This window comes from Pocillopora damicornis, chromosome 2 (assembly GCF_964200805.1).
Source record: "Pocillopora damicornis chromosome 2, jaPocDami1.2, whole genome shotgun sequence".
Taxonomy (NCBI): Eukaryota; Metazoa; Cnidaria; class Anthozoa; order Scleractinia; family Pocilloporidae; genus Pocillopora; species Pocillopora damicornis.
This window is the reverse complement of record NC_142671.1, coordinates 37,654,540-37,671,034: the sequence shown is the minus strand read 5'-3', so window position 1 is coordinate 37,671,034 and position 16,495 is coordinate 37,654,540. Positions and strand designations below refer to the sequence as shown.

Here is a 16,495-nt window from a genome sequence, read left to right as displayed (position 1 = left end):
ATTTTGTCATCCAAATTCGTGACGTAATAATAACCGTTTTTTAATTGATTCCGTATTTGATACATCGAAAAAACACCATTGAAATTTTTGATTCTGAAGTATTTTATCCACTTAAAGACATCAAAGTTTTATATCGCAGTGTCAACAAATTCGGTTCTTAAAATATGAGTAACCCCGTTGTGACAACAGAAAATATTTGTTTGGAGACTCTTTTAGTTGTGTTATTTTTTGTTTCTGTTTGTGTTTCCAATAGTTTGATTAGTTCCTCTCCTTCATCTTCCTTGGGAGTGTTACGAATTCCTACTTTTTTGGGAGTGTCATGAATTTTTTCTCCCTTGCGAGTGTTAAATTTGTCACAAATTTTACTCCGATAAGCTGACCTGTTTTGCTTCCAACATTTTCTGCACTTTTTTCGTTGGCTTTTGTTGCTGCTTTTGTGGCCAGATCTTTGGCAACTTTCCAGTCAGTTTAAATGACCAAGATCAAAAAAACCTTCATCATTTTGTATATTTTCAGCAGGCTTCATGGTGTCCACATTGTAATACATATATTGAGTTAGCGTTTCATGCGATCAATTTAAAAAAATTGATCTCGTTCGGCCAACTCCCACACTACTGACAAGTGCTTTTGTACACAGCTGACACCGATTTCACATACTTTTTAAAAGTATCTTTATTATCATATCTCACAACTGTACAATTAGTTTGGTAATAATTATCTCGATGCTTTTGTAAATACGGGCCGTAATTCATTTTATGAATTGACCGGATATAGTTTGGTTGAATAGCTTTAAATGTTGTTTAAATTCAAAATCCTCGCCCTCTTTCATCATGCAATAGAACCATCTACTGTCTTGCTATAGTTTGGTCAATTACAGAAAACCAAAGTAATAATTATTTATCACTTAAAAATATGTGTTATATGGGGAAAACTCGAAACATCTTGGTGCATACGCTGCGCGATGTATTATCAATTATTAGCGTTACGCAACTGCACACGTTTAAAAAAAGGCGCAGTCATGAGTGGGGACTGAGATATGATGTATAACACCTTGAGAATGCCAGAGAATACCAACTTCGCAAATATTTATGCTCTGATGTGTCCAAATTGGTGTTTTTTATTTTTGAGGTGTATGAAATATCTGTTTTCAGCCGAAGTTCAATCGAACCTCCTCTGAATATTTTGGTTTCTTTGGTTGAGCAAGTTACTTGTTTTATCTCGAACTCCTCATCGCTTTCAGCTGACGTTTTCTTCTGACGCCATCAGCTATAACATCTTTGATGGTTTCTTTCGCCAATAGTGTGTTGAATTCCATCAGCTGAGTCAAGCGATCAAATGCTTTGTGAGGGTAATGGAAGTTGAATGTGCTGTAATGATTATCAGGGTCTTCAAAAATTGCGAATGCTCCGAATTCCTTTTCTGAAGAGGTTTTGCGAGGTACACCTGGGGAGATCAAACCGCAAAACATCAGCAAATGATATATGGGAGATATATTAGACTGGCAGCCGCAATGCATAGTCCAGCTGAGCTAAAATTGTGCAGTTCAGAATGAGTCTCTTCTTTTTTTGCTTTTCCTTCTTGTTTAGCATTGGCGTTTTTTCTTGGAGACCAGTCATTATTTAGTCATTATTTTTTTGGGATCACATGGTTTTCAGGGGGGAGTGGAGGGGATATCACCGTATCAGACGTCACTAACAGTGTATAAAGGAAGGGGGACTATAGAAAATTGACTGTCAATGAGGGAGGATCACTAGGATACTACAGAACCATGGGGGGAGGGGGGGTGGGATCAGGTAAAATTTATTGTGGCACAACTAAAATTTTCTGACCCATACCCCCTTCCCAGACGATAAATAATGACCGGTTCCTGACAGGTTGGTGGACGGGGAAAAGTAATGAATAAATAGACATTTTTTTCTTAAATGTTGGTCAGGGAAGCCAACCAATTTTGGGTGATAAGTGTTGCTATGAAAAGTCAACTGAGTAAGTTTGTTAGGGATGCTTTTTGGTGAATTTCTTGGAGTAGATCATGTGACCGAACATACCTGGACGGCTATGGTCTTTGAAAGAGCCGTTCATCAACACAAAGTGTATGACTACGGGGCATTCTGGGTCTTCAGGATCTGAGAACACATAGAACTCCTTCAGACCATGTTTCTGGTATTGTTCCTCGGCATTAATGGGAGGGAATTTCAATTTGTTCTTTCGTGCCCATTCTTCTGCCAGCAAAAGTTCCTATGGAAGATTAAAAGAGGATTGTTATCAATCGGCAATACTGTCCGCTTCTGTTTCACCATTTCTTTTTTATCGAGAACGACTTCTATAAAACTTGAGGTCTACAAACTTGACCGAAATGCGCCCAAGAAATAGATCAAACTTGACAAAAATGAGGGGGAAACACGGATCATTGTCAGTATCTGAACCACTGCTACCTTACGATCCCTTAGCCTAACATTGATCCTGTCTTACCCAACATTGCTCCTGTCTTGCCCAACATTAATCCTGTCTTGTTGACTGTTGTTGGGTTATGCTCAGTTGCTCGATACTAACCTTGATTCGAAAACACTAAGGAGCCTAGAGAGGAAGTAAGTAGTCTAATATTTATCTTGTTATATATGAGTAAAGCTTAGGTAGATGCAATTAAATCACCTCAAAGGGCATCTCTATCTCTTTGTCCCTTGCACTGAAGTCAAATGACAGGAGTACGTCGCATCCCCGCTGGGGTCTTATAACCAATGGATACGGAGAATTGAACACGAGCCCACTGTCAGCTAGGTATATGCGCTTAGCCTTCAGGGTAGGATGGTCAGCGGTATCAGTGACGTCTTCAGATTCTGCGTGAAAATATGTATTACAGGACTATAAAAAAATTGCGATGTAAGGAAGGTTATGCTCACTCTGAGTTTCCTGCGGATGTAATTTTGCACTGGTTCTCCCGGACAACCACTAACAACCGACAACTGTTTACGGACTGTTTTTACGTTTGAGAAAAAATAATTCATTGCTTTTAGCTTTTAACTCAGCAAACGACGGTGACTCACCGAAGGGGACTGGAGCGAACGCAAGCCCTAGACCACGCAAGTAATTATGCACCCTTCCCGCGCGGCCGGAGCGAGTTTGTAGCACAGGGAACTTGTTCATAAATCTCTGCGCTATTCTGCCCAACAATCCAGGATCGTTATGATCTTCCTTTGGTTCTTCCATGTCTTTTTCATCAAAGACTGGTACTTCTTTTAGACCATCAACGCCATGTTCCTCATCTTCACTGTCGCTTTCCTCGTCATCGTGTCCGTTGTCTGGATACAGAATGTTATCTGGGGGATGGAGGGATATTTTTTGTAAAAATCTCGTATTATTTAACGCTCTAAGCCTTTAGTGCGGGCAAGGTATTTGATTGGCTGCCGATTCCTCGTTTAACCCATCACAGAGCGCTCGCAGCAAAGCCAAATACACATATCAATAATAGTCACATTCCAGAAAATTCACATGACTTAGACTTTAGAGCCTTAAAAGGGTAATTTTTAGCCACAATTATAGCAAAGGAGATACATACGTAAGTCCTCTCTCATACTGGAGGAGCTGCGGCGAAATTTTCTAATTGCACTCGGTGCTTGACCCTCACCGAGCATGCGTTGCAGTAAAATGGTGAAGGCACTGCCCCAGATGCCTACGAAATGCAATGAGAAAGATGGATTGTCAGCTTGGTATATTAAACACGCTTGGTTCCGTTTGCAATTCAATTTAGATCGTCTTTACCTGATAACCTTTGTGACAGAACATAAGAATATTCAAGGAGCTTATCGTGGGGGAGGGGAGGGAAGGGAAATTTTCAAGCTTTGCAAATGTTTTTTAAGCTCAAATGTTACATGCAAGAATTTTTTGCTCAGAAAAAATGACTTGCATAACTTCCACTAAAAAGAATGTTCTTGTACTCTGCTTACATCCCAGATATAATAATTTTTCAACTCGTCGATCCTTGAAAAAATGGCGACCTATATGAAACCCTAAATGGAGTATAAGTCCACGAGAGGTCAAAAGTTTTTAATTAACTTATATTGACGTTTTCAGGTTGGAACCTCCTTATACTGGTTATGGCAAGAGGCCGTACGTTTCCGTTAAATTTGATCACCCCAGCTACAGCTTGAGACTATATTTATTAATCTACAGTTTAGCATCCCCACGAACCCAGACAAAATCATCTTCTTCTTGAAAGTAAAAAAAAAAAAACAAGCAAGGGAGTTGTTTAAATATTACTAACCTTGCAGATATTCAAGTGGAGGCTCAGGATACTTTGTGTGAAGGTGCCCACAGAAAAACTTGCTTCCAAAATCCTCCGTTTTCATAAAAGTGCCATATTTAGCCATTCCTATTTCATAAGGGCTAAACTCCATCCATTCTGTTGTAAAAAGAACGTATAATACAAGCTGACGCATTTACAACTTGTCCGACTCTCACTACGTCTAGGCTAATGACAGAGTTCTTACGCTGTTTTCATTTCTTTGATCAAGTTTCATAATATTTTGCACTTTTGATATCTTTATCATTTTTCAGTGAAGTACGCATGCAGTTCTATGTTGCAATATCGATAATCTGACTTGGTCTCTCCAAGAGCAGTAGTGATATATTTTACTCACGGCTTTATCATAATTTCCTCAACCTAACTGCTCCTTTTTTGCAGCCTTACCGCGTTAATTCCACAATTTTTACGCATCCAAAATTTCACACTATCCATGATTCTTGTATTACTATCACACTAAATTTGTATATGCCTATTTGGAATTGCTTTACAATATGGTGCGACTTAAACGAACGATATTTGAAATCTTACCATTGTATGCCTTAGCCGAAACATCATTCTTCACGTGCACACATGTGTAAAGCGGAAGGGGAACGTTCCCGTGTTTGACTGCGCCACGTTGATCGCTCAGTTTCGGAATATTTTTGCGCTAAAAACGAAATTCAAGAAACAATTACTTAACAAAAATTACGACTCTTACATTTGGCAGACTTAAAGAGCGGCTGAAAAGGAAACACCTGTATTCTTAACATATTCAACAAACACGCTTTCAACTAAGATATTATTGGCAGACTTAGATTAGACGGCAAACTCTTCGACAACAGGGTGATCACAGACTGAGCGTGATCATACATCGAATGCAAGTTGAAATTTAAAAAACGGCGTCACGATGTAGTAGCGTCTGCGGTGAGACCTAAAATGAACTTGTCTATGGTTCTGCGCGGTTTTTGGCATCTTTTTGTCCTATATCATTATTACAGTTATTAATCTGAAAAGGATTAATAGGATTTCAAGTAATACTTACGTCTCTCAAGATGGTTTCACCCACGAGGTAGCCAAAGAAATCGGTGAAACTGATTGGCTGGCCTTGTATTTTTTTCTGATGGATGATTTTGATGTGCTTGTACAACCACGAAGGTGTCAACATCCAGATCCAGTTGTGTTGCACGTTTTGCCTCAGCTGTTCCATCACTTTCTTTGGATGGACATTTGGAAATTCAGGATGAGAATACAACGTGGAGAGGTACCTAAAGTATGTAAAAGGTTAACAATGTGTCGTGATACATTGCGCAAAAAAACAGCGAAAAGAAAATTGATGTTAGCGCGCCGCGCGGAACTCTTGAGGTAAGGCGCACGAAAAGGAGCAACCGTAACATTTATGTGCCTCACTTCCACACTCCCGCGTGGTGCGCAAAAATCAATCCTTTTTTTTTGCTGATTCTTTTGCATGCACGACGGATTTCGTTACAAACTAAGAGAAAATTACGGGTGAAAGAGGAACAATAAGGCGGAATATTTTGATTGCATCAAAATCTTTTTTTAATCTTTTTACTTACGCTGAAACGCAATTATTTTCGTTCAAAGAATACCTTTCCCTGTCTTCTTCGAGGTCGTTTTTATCGACAAAAGTTTTCTCCTTGCAGTTTCAAGCTATATCGTTTTTGCTGGGAAAAACAGATCCAGGTTAAGCCCCCTATGTATAACACGTTAGACTGTCTTCTGTTCAAGAGACTATTGTCTTTTGTATAAACTTACCAAGTTGATCCTGACAATCCCGCGGCATACATGGCACAGTCCAACACACCCATATCTTCTAGCGCACAAAATACACCACTAAGGCCAACCATGGCTCGAAAACCACCTCCGGATCCAACAATACCCACAGTTGGTATCTAGGAGGAAAATAACGACTATGAATAAGTAAGACAAACCAATGCAATTTATCTTTGAGCTTTAATTTGATTTAATCCTCTATCTCGCACTAACTATTATCGAAAAAGCTTTAGCTATAGTGGAGCCACATTATGGAATAGTCTTCCATGTGATATAAGGAACACAGAGTCTCTGGGGTTATTTAAACGCAAGATCAATGCCACTCTATAACGCACGGCATTCACGGAAAACAGCTTTTAAATATTAGTTAGTGTTTTAATTTTTAAATAGTTTTAGTTAATGTAATTGCTGATGAATTGTTTCGTGCTTAAATAAAGATTATACTTATACTTATACTTATACTGTCTCCAAATACTTTAAATTGGTTACCATCAGAAACCTCATGTTCATCTGTTCCTGGGAACTTCACATTCACCCGTTCAGCAATCGACGAGCTGGGCCAGAGGTGGGAAGGGTTGGATAGGGGAGGGTAGGTAGGGATTTGTACCCCACGAGATAAAAATATACCTTAAATTTGTTAATGCTTTAGTACCTCATACCATAAAGTGCCGAAAGTTGTTGAATGTTGTCAATGTACAAACACAAAAAAAGTTATTGAAAAACGAAAATATTGTTTATTTGAATACCCCAAACGCTTGACCGAGCCTGACTTCTAAAGGTGTCTGTGAGAAGGAAATTACACGGAAAAAAATAGAAAAATAGGCTAACCTCATCCATACTCTTTGGTCCTCTTGGTCCGAGAAGCTTCCTCATCGCTTGAAACAAGAAAGGCTTCCTGTTCTCTCGAAAATCGATTTCATCCTTACATAGTTTCAAGCTGTATCGCATGTCACGGGGCTCTGCACTATAATGCAAATTATTCTTTTCAGTTTACTGTTTGCATTTTTGATGGAAGGATGACCTTTAATAAGACAAAATGAAAAATTTACCAGTTTTTAAGCTCGAGCGTAATGTCCACCTCTGAAGTCTGCATGCAGAAATGAAGAAAGAAGTAGACAATGTTAGAACTGTTTGAAGACATTTCACAATTTTGACACAAATTCTAATCGAGCTTAAAGTCTGAGTAAAAAGTAGATTGGTTAGTACAAACAAGAAATTTCTATCTAAATTGTGCTGTATTTTTTTCAATCACTGATATGTAAAACACAGAAGTGTACCTACGTCGTAAAACAGATATCAGTACACACTCCTCACCACCAGTTAAACAATAAACATCAATCAGTGTAAACATAATCTAGACTTTCTGACAAAAATAAACACAGGAATACTTGCAGATGAAAATGACAGTTTACAATACTTTTGGTCTCGTTAATTCGTTACACAATTTCCTAAACTGTACACAAAATCAGTACCTGTCGAAATACGAAAGTTTTGCGCAAAATTCTATCGATTTCCAGACCACTCAAGGGAAAGGCCTCTGTTTCCCCGACCAAATCATCAATAAATGTATCATCTTCCATCAGTGTAATATCTGAGGAAGAGAAAACCAATACCAAGTTGATGATTAAGAAGACCGTAAAAGAAAAGAGAAATCTTCCGTTCTTAAAGTTTAAAATCAGTTCCATCTGCAGGAAGTTGTACTCACGTAAAACGTTTTCCAACTCTTTGTCGATGAGAAACTTGAATTCCTTGTTCCAAACAGGGTTTTTAGAGCTGGATATCGTCTGTGTTTTCTTCCGTCCATTCGGAGCAGTAGGGATAAATAACTTGACATATGGATCTGGTGTGTCGACTAAAACAAAAACACAGATCGATAAATGATCCATTCACTTACTAGTCAGTCAGTTAAAATCAGTGAGTCAATAAGTCAGTGTGTCAGCTGGTCAATCAGCGATCCAGTGAGCAACTGGTCAGGGAGTCAGTGAGTCAGCCAGTGTGTCTGCAAGTCGGACAGTAAGTGATGAGCCTATGAGTCAGTGAGTTAGTCAGCGAGTGAGATAGTGCGTTAATGAGCCAGTGGGTTAGTTTGGCACTAAGTCGATCCGTTAGTTTGTCAGACAGTGAGTTGGTGAGTTAGTGAATCAGTAAGTGAGTCAATGAGTGTGTGAGTCAGCGAGTCGGTCAGTTAGGAAGTCAATCAGTAAGTAATTGAGTTAGTGAGTCAGCCAGGGAGATAAGTAAGTAAGTGAGTCAGTAAGTCAGTGAGTTAGTAAGTCAGTTAGCTTGTTTGGAAGTCAGTGAGTCAGTAAGTAAGTTATTTAGTTAGAGTGCGGGACTTAATAAGTCGATTCTGTTTGTTCTCAGCTAAACTACTCGGCCTGATGTTGACTCACAGGTGTCATGCCAGGCGCCAAGTGTGATGTTTCTTCCACACACGACGTTGACGATGAGTTCATAACATTGGCGGTAGGAGCACTGGAACTAGTAAAAGAATTACACTGAGTAAGTATAGGGAAAACCTCTTGACATTTTAATTGCAATCAGGGTTCAAACAAGTTTTGCTACCCTTTTACCTTTGGCCGATTGTGCGAGCCAATTGGCCTATTGAGCGAAAGCCACGCCCAAAAAGGGCAAAAATTGAGCTATAGAGCGACGGAATGTCTGAAATTTCCGTTATGCTGAATACCTTAGTTTTTAAAATCGTTTCTTGGCGAATTTCCGGAAATCAATGCCATGCAGCCATAGACAAAAATACAGGCATCTCCTGACATATGGTTGGATTTGATAAACTTCTCTTTGTTAGAGAGCGACAGCTTTTGCGCGATAAATATGTATTTAGATCCTTTGGCATGTTGAATCCTTCTGATAGAAATCAGCCAAAAATTTTTCACGCGTTTGTGTGAATGGTAATAGGATCACAGGTTTTGCAATCGCCCCGAGGCCTTTTGACTGTTCTGTGATTATACAATTTATTGGTGACCAAAAAGTCTGCTCCGAAGAATTTCAAATTGCATCCAACCTCAAATTTTCGGAGCCAAATTGTGCAACTGACTCAGTTGCACAACTTGGATACACTTTGAAAATAATATCGTTTTTTCTCGGACACTGCGATGTCAGGAATTATGATGGCTTTAATGGCATTCCAACTCGATTCATGCGTCTTGCATTGATTCTGTTATGTCAAATTTTTGGCAGAAATGAATGGCAAACTTCGTTTTCAGCAAGTCTGTAACGTTATCCAAATCAGTTGAATCGCGTGATGTCCGTAACTTTTTACGTTTACTAATATAGCTATGTTTAAATTATCACTTCAAATTTAAGCAGCCATCGCCCTCCAGTCCGTTTACAAATTGTTTGACAACATGATCCGTGTTTCAATCTTCCGCCCCGTGTGGGCGGATTGAAAACAACAACTTTCAACTTTTGAAATTGAATTACCTTTCACAAACATATATTACGAGAATTTCCTCATTTGCATCAAGTCGTACGTGCCATGAGTTTATCCAATGCTTTAACCAATTACGGGAACATCCGCGCTATTTCATTACTAAAGCTCAGACTCATTCGCGAATAGCCTTATCCATAAAACCTCTTTAATCAATTTCGAAGTAGCACCAAGCCTTTTTTCTCTGTGCGTTGAGTGAAAGTTCATCAATAGCTTTTTGCCGAATTTTTATCCGCAAGCGTAATGAAAACTATTAATCTAATATACGCTGACTACTGTTTAAAACTAGTTCACTCCACGAGTTGCCGATCTATACAGGTGTAAATTGAACGAAACGTGTATCGTAATAAGGGTGAAAATGGACTGAACTTCTATGCACCGTTCATTAAAATCTTACCGGAGTTGTTTCCATTCTGTTCTCTGTGATTCTCTTCACCTTTGCAGAAATATAATAAATAGTCCTAGTACTAATGTTTGTCTCTGATTATGAGAAGTAGCTGGAAGGCTGTTTGTTTATATACTATTTGTAGATCCTACTTGCTGAGTCGTACGTGACCGGTGCGGCATTACGTAAAATCAATTTGCGCGTCAGAGCGTTAACCACAATAACCTTTTGAGACCCTTAAGATTAAACCTAGCGACGGAAGTCGAAAACCTCTGTATGAGCCTTTTTTTCAGTTGCCTATGCAGTTTTGTTTCTAAAATTCAATCCACACTTTGTGTATCACACGCAGAATTGTTTGATGTAACCCACGTACACAGTAGATATGTTTGATATCTAATTTAAATATTAAATCATGATTCCACTACAATCTTCACAAATTACCTTTTTGCTCGTGGTTCAAGGATGGATAGACATGAATTTTACGGTAAATCACATTTACGCATTTCAACAAATGAAACATTAAACATTTTTGATTGCGACAAGTATCTTAAAGATCCTAATTTTCGTTGGTCAAAGCTGTCTGCTATATTATTATTATTTAACAAAAAAAGAAACAATTTGAATCATCGAGTAGAACTTTACTCGTGAGAGCGTTTATTAAATCATACAAGGAAACTTATTCTTTGTTAGTGTTTTATGAGCCGATATCTTGGTGTGCAAAGATAATTATATTTTTTGCAGCGGCCCTTCAAGACGATTTCGCTGTGACGATATGGCTGACGCTCCAAATGTAAGATTAAGAAACTCTCTACAATGGCCAATTTACATGTTCAACTCCGTTGATAAAACCGCGTTTTCTCGAATGTAAACGAGAGAAGTACGCAAGACAAAGGTCTCGTATTTTTCAAAGCTTTTTAATGAGCGAAGGAAGCGCGTGATCCCTGCAGATGACGAACAGGTGCTATCAGTTCGTGAAGTTTTGTGACGTAAAATACACCGAAAGCCAGTTCAATCGGTAGCGCACGAGACCCCAAACAAAGTAAGTACTGAAACAAACGTGATCGTTACTACTTTTGCAGACCTTATCAGTATAATCGAAGATAAAGGGAGTGATTTCACTAGATGATGGTCATAGTATAACACACGATTTCACTGAGATTACAAGGTCCATGATCTCTAAATTCCCAATACGACCTAACACTGCTCATCACGTTTTGCTTCCTTTTTAATATCGAAGTCACGTATCTTTTTTACCTGAAGTAAATATTCTCATAGAAACAATAGTCTTCGGATCAACGCCAGTATCTTAGCAACTGTGCACTTACCCCTCCCCCAACCCAACATAAGGCCCAATTTGCGATAAGGTGACTTTTGTTGGATTAGGGAAGGGGTAGGTGCGCAGTTGCTAAGATACTGTGACATGGATCCAAATCTTTTTTAAAATTTGCCGCATGGAAGCATGGGCAGAAATGAAGGACATCATGGCGGCCAAGCATGCGCAGAGTTTTCCTAATGCCCTTTAAAAATGTCCGAAGCTTCTAAGGATTTGTATGGCAAAGTTCTAACATTAAAAAATTTTGAAAAAATTAAAATAATTATCGTACTTGCGAGCATCGGTGTGCTATCGTGTTAGTGAGTTGCTGCTTTGGACGAAATTTCGAGGTTCTCACTTGTTTCGTCTTTGATCCCAAACAAATTACGCAAATCCCATATAAGAGTCATATTGCACTTCCATACAAACACAGTAAATTGGCTGAAATAGCCAAACTTCGACCCGGCACATCCGCGAAAGAAGACAATATTGGTAGGTTGCGAGCATCGCGCTGCGAACAGGGGTCTCTTATCTCTCATTTTGTGCCGCTTTTTTGGATGAATGTGGCATTCTCTTTGATCCCCGTAAAGTTGAAGATTTGCAGTATTCATCGCGAACAGAACTTTCGCCTTTAGTCACGCAGAAAGGATGTCGCAGAAGTTGGATCGACGGTTCTTCCCGAACAAATGGTTTCCGACGCCATTTTTACTTTCAAAGGCTTGGTATCTTAGCTTGTTTACATAGGTCAGATGATATAAATAAAGAAAACTGATTGGTTCAAGGGTGATATTAAAAAATAACCGTGCTTTGCTGTAACGCTATCCATTCCGTGACATGGTTGCGTGACTTCCAATTTAGGCATAAACGTGACGCAAGTTTCTCATTTCTTTCCGGTCTCAATCTGTTATTTTGCAATAAAGTAATAAAACATCTTACCTCTCCAGTTTCGTAATCACTTGAACCATTTACAATGTCGGACGCACCTCTATTGTACAGAATAGAGCCCGCGTCACGAACCGCTGACTGTCCTAAATTTCTGCCCATGTGGCAAATGTAAACTCGCCTTGAGAGGCTTGAGAGTCGTCCATAATATTACAATAGAACAAAAGAAATGGATTGGTCTTCTACCACAAAAGATAAGAAGTCAGGATAGAGCTTTGGTCGTTCAGCGATAAAGTTTTCCATAAAATATGCATTAAACCAGTGGCTTACTGGCTCGTGACATTTATGACGAAAATACAATTCATGTAACGCAATACTACCATTGCTAAGGAAGAGACTCTGATAAGAAGACTTCTCTAAATTCAAACTATCTTAGACAAGAAAGATTCCTCTAACATCTTTTTCCTAACCCCATGAAGATGAATGAGGGCAAGGAGAGTAATTTTGATGGATGACGATTTAAAAAGGATTTTTTTTTCACAAATTCGCTATCTTTTCATTATTAGTATTCATAAGTAAGATCTATGATTACACAGTACAATAACAAGCGAACCCTTGCCGTAAAGATAAAATCTAGCTAAAGCTACTTCGATCGGAAAAACATAAAAATAAGAACAAAACAAATAATTATAAAAAAAAAAAAAGACACCAAACTGAGACAAAACAAACCGAAAACAAAAACGTATGCAATCGTGCCATAAACCACAACAAATGGATGTTATTAAATTCCCAACGCGATATTTGCGCCTGCAATATGTCCGGTGGCTTCCGGAAAATCGCAAATTCTTGATTATATGCGATACAGTTGTATTAGGTCAGTATCCTGACAACTATAAGATGTACTATTCCAAAAGTTCGAGCGTTTCTTTAAAACACAAAAATTTCAAACATTTGCAAACTGCTTAACCACATCCCATTGACCCTCTCCTCAGAGAGTGAAAGAGAGAAAGAGAGACAGTCGAAATCTACTTTCAACTTCCTCTGAAAGGAAATGTGTAATTATTGCGGAAGACATACTAGTTTGAATTGTTTCTGTGCTCACGTACTCACGAACTCGTCGAGAGGACACGGGGTAATCACGTAGAACAACACCATAGAAAAACCTGTCGGCTGACAGTCGGCGCTCTGTTGGCCGACTGACGACCGACAGGCTTTTTCAGGGAGTTGTTGTTCACAATTACCCCACTTTCGGTCTTCTCTGAAAACTGATTAAACAACTGGTCTGATGGAAAAGCAGTTATGAAATCACTTCACGGATTAAATACGAACCAACAAAATGACGAGCTCCCAGTTGGTAGAGCACTGCACCGGTATCGCAGAGGTGATGGGTTCAACTCCCGTACAGGCCTGAAATGTTTATTTTCATATGATATTCCTAAATCCACAATCATTCAAAATAGAATGCTCTGAACAAGTTTTTCTTGAGGTTTTATTGTAGCTACATTCCACATGAAAGGAAATCTTGGATAAGAGAATACAAAACCACTAAATAGTTCTTTTCACAAGAGATGATCAGCAAACAAGATAAATTGGCTGCATAATAACAATGGATTAAAAACAGAAAGGAAGGAAAAAAAGGAGTTTTTTTCCAAAAAAATTGCCAATCACTGGTTTGATATCAGTCCACGTAATTAACAATTCACCTTAGAGCTGTCAAAAAAAATATTATAATTAAGAATATTTTCTAAGAATCCTTTACAGTTTGTTTCTCATTTATCTTATTGATAGATGAAGTGGTTTTTTTTTCATCCTCTTTAAATTTTAACAATTTGTGTGGCAGTTTGAAGTTGCTCCAAACAATTTTGCCTGTTATGATCTCAACACTCAGAATGGAAATTGACATTTGCTTACTGGCGGTGTTAAATTTTGTTATTAGCCTTATTAGCCTATTTCTGGTGACAACATTCTACTCACAATCCAGTAATGGCAGTTACTGAGATGTTTACATCAAATTCAACTGGAGTGCTTGATTTGTTGAGAGGTAGAGCACAGAACTGCCTCGGCACATTCCCACAGCAGAATATGTCTATTGATAATGCAGATGACATGCATGTTTTTTTCCAGTGTTCTTTTCCTGTGTATAACTTGCCATTTAGTCCCACTTGCTTTTCACACGTCCGTGGTTATGTGCCGATGTTGAAACTGTCTGTTTTTCTCCTTCAAAATTCATGTAACCCAGGAACAATACACAGCCAGCAAGTGCAACTGAACCTCCAATCATGATCACTTTGTTCTAGATTTAAGAATGAAGAAAATAAAATTATGCAATGCTTTCCTTCTAACAATGCTTCTATAAAAAAAATGATAATCATTTCTTGTTTCAAATAATCAATCCTCTATGTAAGGTACATAAGTACCTGACAGGAATATTCATTTTCTTTGATTTTAATGTCTATAATACTTAGGTTTCACAACTTTAAGAATGTTAGTAGTCATACATATTTATTGAAAAAAAAAGATATATAGACAGGAAGTCAACACAACAAATGGTGATGCAAAATTCTATTGAACATTACAGACATTAGCACTTGACAAAATTTTAGGCAAATTGAAGCAATGAGGCCTCTTTCTTACATTTCACTTTGTTTCCTCTGTGTTTACAGGTATCCTATCGCTAAATCAGCCTGAATGTTCGGCAAACCAGTTAACCCTTTAACTCCAAAGATCTGATTATTAACCCTTTACACACTAACATCAGTGTGTATATTCTCCTTACTGTCATACATACATTTTCTAAGGTGCTGACAAAGATTATCTGTTTAATAATCAAGAGCTTGTTAATTTATTTTTTTTAATTTTTTCTTCACTCTCATGACCTTAATGAGTGATTTAGGGGTGATATTGTAAGGAGAAAATAGATGCTAGTCACTCTTAGGGGTTAAAGGGTTAATTCTTCCCTATAGCTGTGACACTTTTCATTGTAAAATAGTGACAGGGCTTTGGTGTTAGATCAAGATAACAACTTCAACCTTTAAGGAGAAGTTACACAATAATCACATCCGGGAGTTCAGATATGTAGCAATTATTGTAGGTGTTTGTTCACTGGGGAATTAGGAAGCTGCACGAGGAAGTGTGGAAGAGTGAATAGGGATGGTTTTCATAGAGCTTAACGGATGAGTCATTATTTACTAACTTAATGAAATGGATAACTTAAATCTAAGTCGGTCCGAGAGTGATCTCTGAAGTTTATTGCTTTACCATTGAATCAAATAAAATGAGAATAAACCTAGGATACTCACAGGTTTGATAAATAACTCCGGATTGATCAATCGAAATGCAAGTGTGGATTGTCTTGCAGATTTCTTTTCTGATGAAGACGCCATCTTGTTTACAAATATACTTCTTGTGAGGAACTGGATACCAACATTAGTGTCCAGTTTCTTTGGATAGAATGGAACGCCTGATTGTTATTGCATAGTGGCAAGTGGAGGGGAACTTTTATTCTAAAGCTTACCATCGTGGTTTAAATTAAATTCACAGGTTATACTATACTATACAGCTGCACACGAATATGCAAAGCTTTAAGTAGATTGTGTTGTTAATAGAGCTGGATACTGTAAGTAGTGTAATTATTAGTGACTGTAAGTAGTGTAATTATTAGTGACTGTAAGTAGAGTAATGTAAATAAGCATTGTAATTAGTGTAAGTGGTGTTTCATATTGTATTGTAAACATTGTGTTTGTAATTTAAAAAAAAAAAAAAAAAAAAAAAAAAAAGTCCTAACAAAATGTATAACTTAAAAAAAAAAAAAAAAAAAAGCTTTAAAATTTTCCACCAAATAGAATTAAAAAGGATGCTTTAGAGTAAACTCGAGGCTCAACCAAGTGGCTTCCAGGTACTGTGGTCATGTCCTTTTCATCAAACTCAGTCGAAAAAAAAAACAAAACGTCAACGAAACGCATATTTTAGCTTTGACGATGACGTCGTGGTGGTGACAGGGTGGTGGTGACTGTTGGTGACAGTGGACAGGCTCTCTCACCTTTTTTCTGTCCCCCTTACCCCCTTTATCCATTTGACTGACTGACTACTGATTGACCGACTGACATAAGGACTAACTGACTGCCTGACGAATTAGTCACAGTTTGCCTGACGATCTGACTAACTAATTGACCGAAGTTGCACCGATAGGAATTTTTAACAGCTACAGATAATTCCCATAAATAATCTATAAACGAACTGAAGCCTTTGCAATTTCATAGCCTGCACATATGGTTGTTGTCGAATTTCAGTAAAGCTTTTTTTTATCGTCTCAAATAATTTCATTTCTGAGAACAAAGGAAACAAGTCTTTGAGGAATCAATCAAACTGACCAGACTGACTCACTAAAGAGTTGAATGTTCC

The 16,495-nt window shown here is 38.1% G+C and overlaps 2 protein-coding genes across 3 annotated transcripts; both read right to left on the bottom strand.

Moving 5' to 3' along the window:
* Positions 1 to 654: 654 nt before the first annotated feature.
* On the bottom strand, positions 655 to 10,183 carry LOC113684107 (cytosolic phospholipase A2). 2 transcript variants are annotated; one of them, XM_089195949.1, is made up of 15 exons: positions 9,913 to 10,183; positions 8,464 to 8,551; positions 7,776 to 7,922; positions 7,543 to 7,661; positions 7,120 to 7,157; positions 6,899 to 7,034; positions 6,053 to 6,189; positions 5,322 to 5,544; positions 4,829 to 4,946; positions 4,259 to 4,396; positions 3,554 to 3,667; positions 3,042 to 3,314; positions 2,650 to 2,834; positions 2,046 to 2,235; positions 655 to 1,443 (listed from the first exon to the last, which is right to left on the bottom strand). In XM_089195949.1, the coding sequence occupies exons 1-15, from the start codon at positions 9,925 to 9,927 to the stop codon at positions 1,214 to 1,216; spliced, it is 2,151 nt and encodes a 716-aa protein (XP_089052075.1). In that variant the 5' UTR covers positions 9,928 to 10,183; the 3' UTR covers positions 655 to 1,213. The 2 variants fall into 2 exon arrangements, with proteins under 2 accessions (XP_089052075.1, XP_089052076.1); XM_089195950.1 differs by lacking the exons at positions 7,120 to 7,157; positions 7,776 to 7,922; positions 8,464 to 8,551; positions 9,913 to 10,183 and having other exon boundaries at positions 6,899 to 7,091.
* Positions 10,184 to 13,566: 3,383 nt separating this feature from the next.
* On the bottom strand, positions 13,567 to 15,514 carry LOC113684121 (small integral membrane protein 8-like). Its single transcript, XM_089195951.1, has 2 exons — positions 15,394 to 15,514; positions 13,567 to 14,387 (listed from the first exon to the last, which is right to left on the bottom strand). Exons 1-2 carry the CDS (start codon positions 15,475 to 15,477, stop codon positions 14,247 to 14,249), a joined length of 225 nt encoding a protein of 74 aa, XP_089052077.1. The 5' UTR covers positions 15,478 to 15,514; the 3' UTR covers positions 13,567 to 14,246.
* Positions 15,515 to 16,495: the final 981 nt, after the last annotated feature.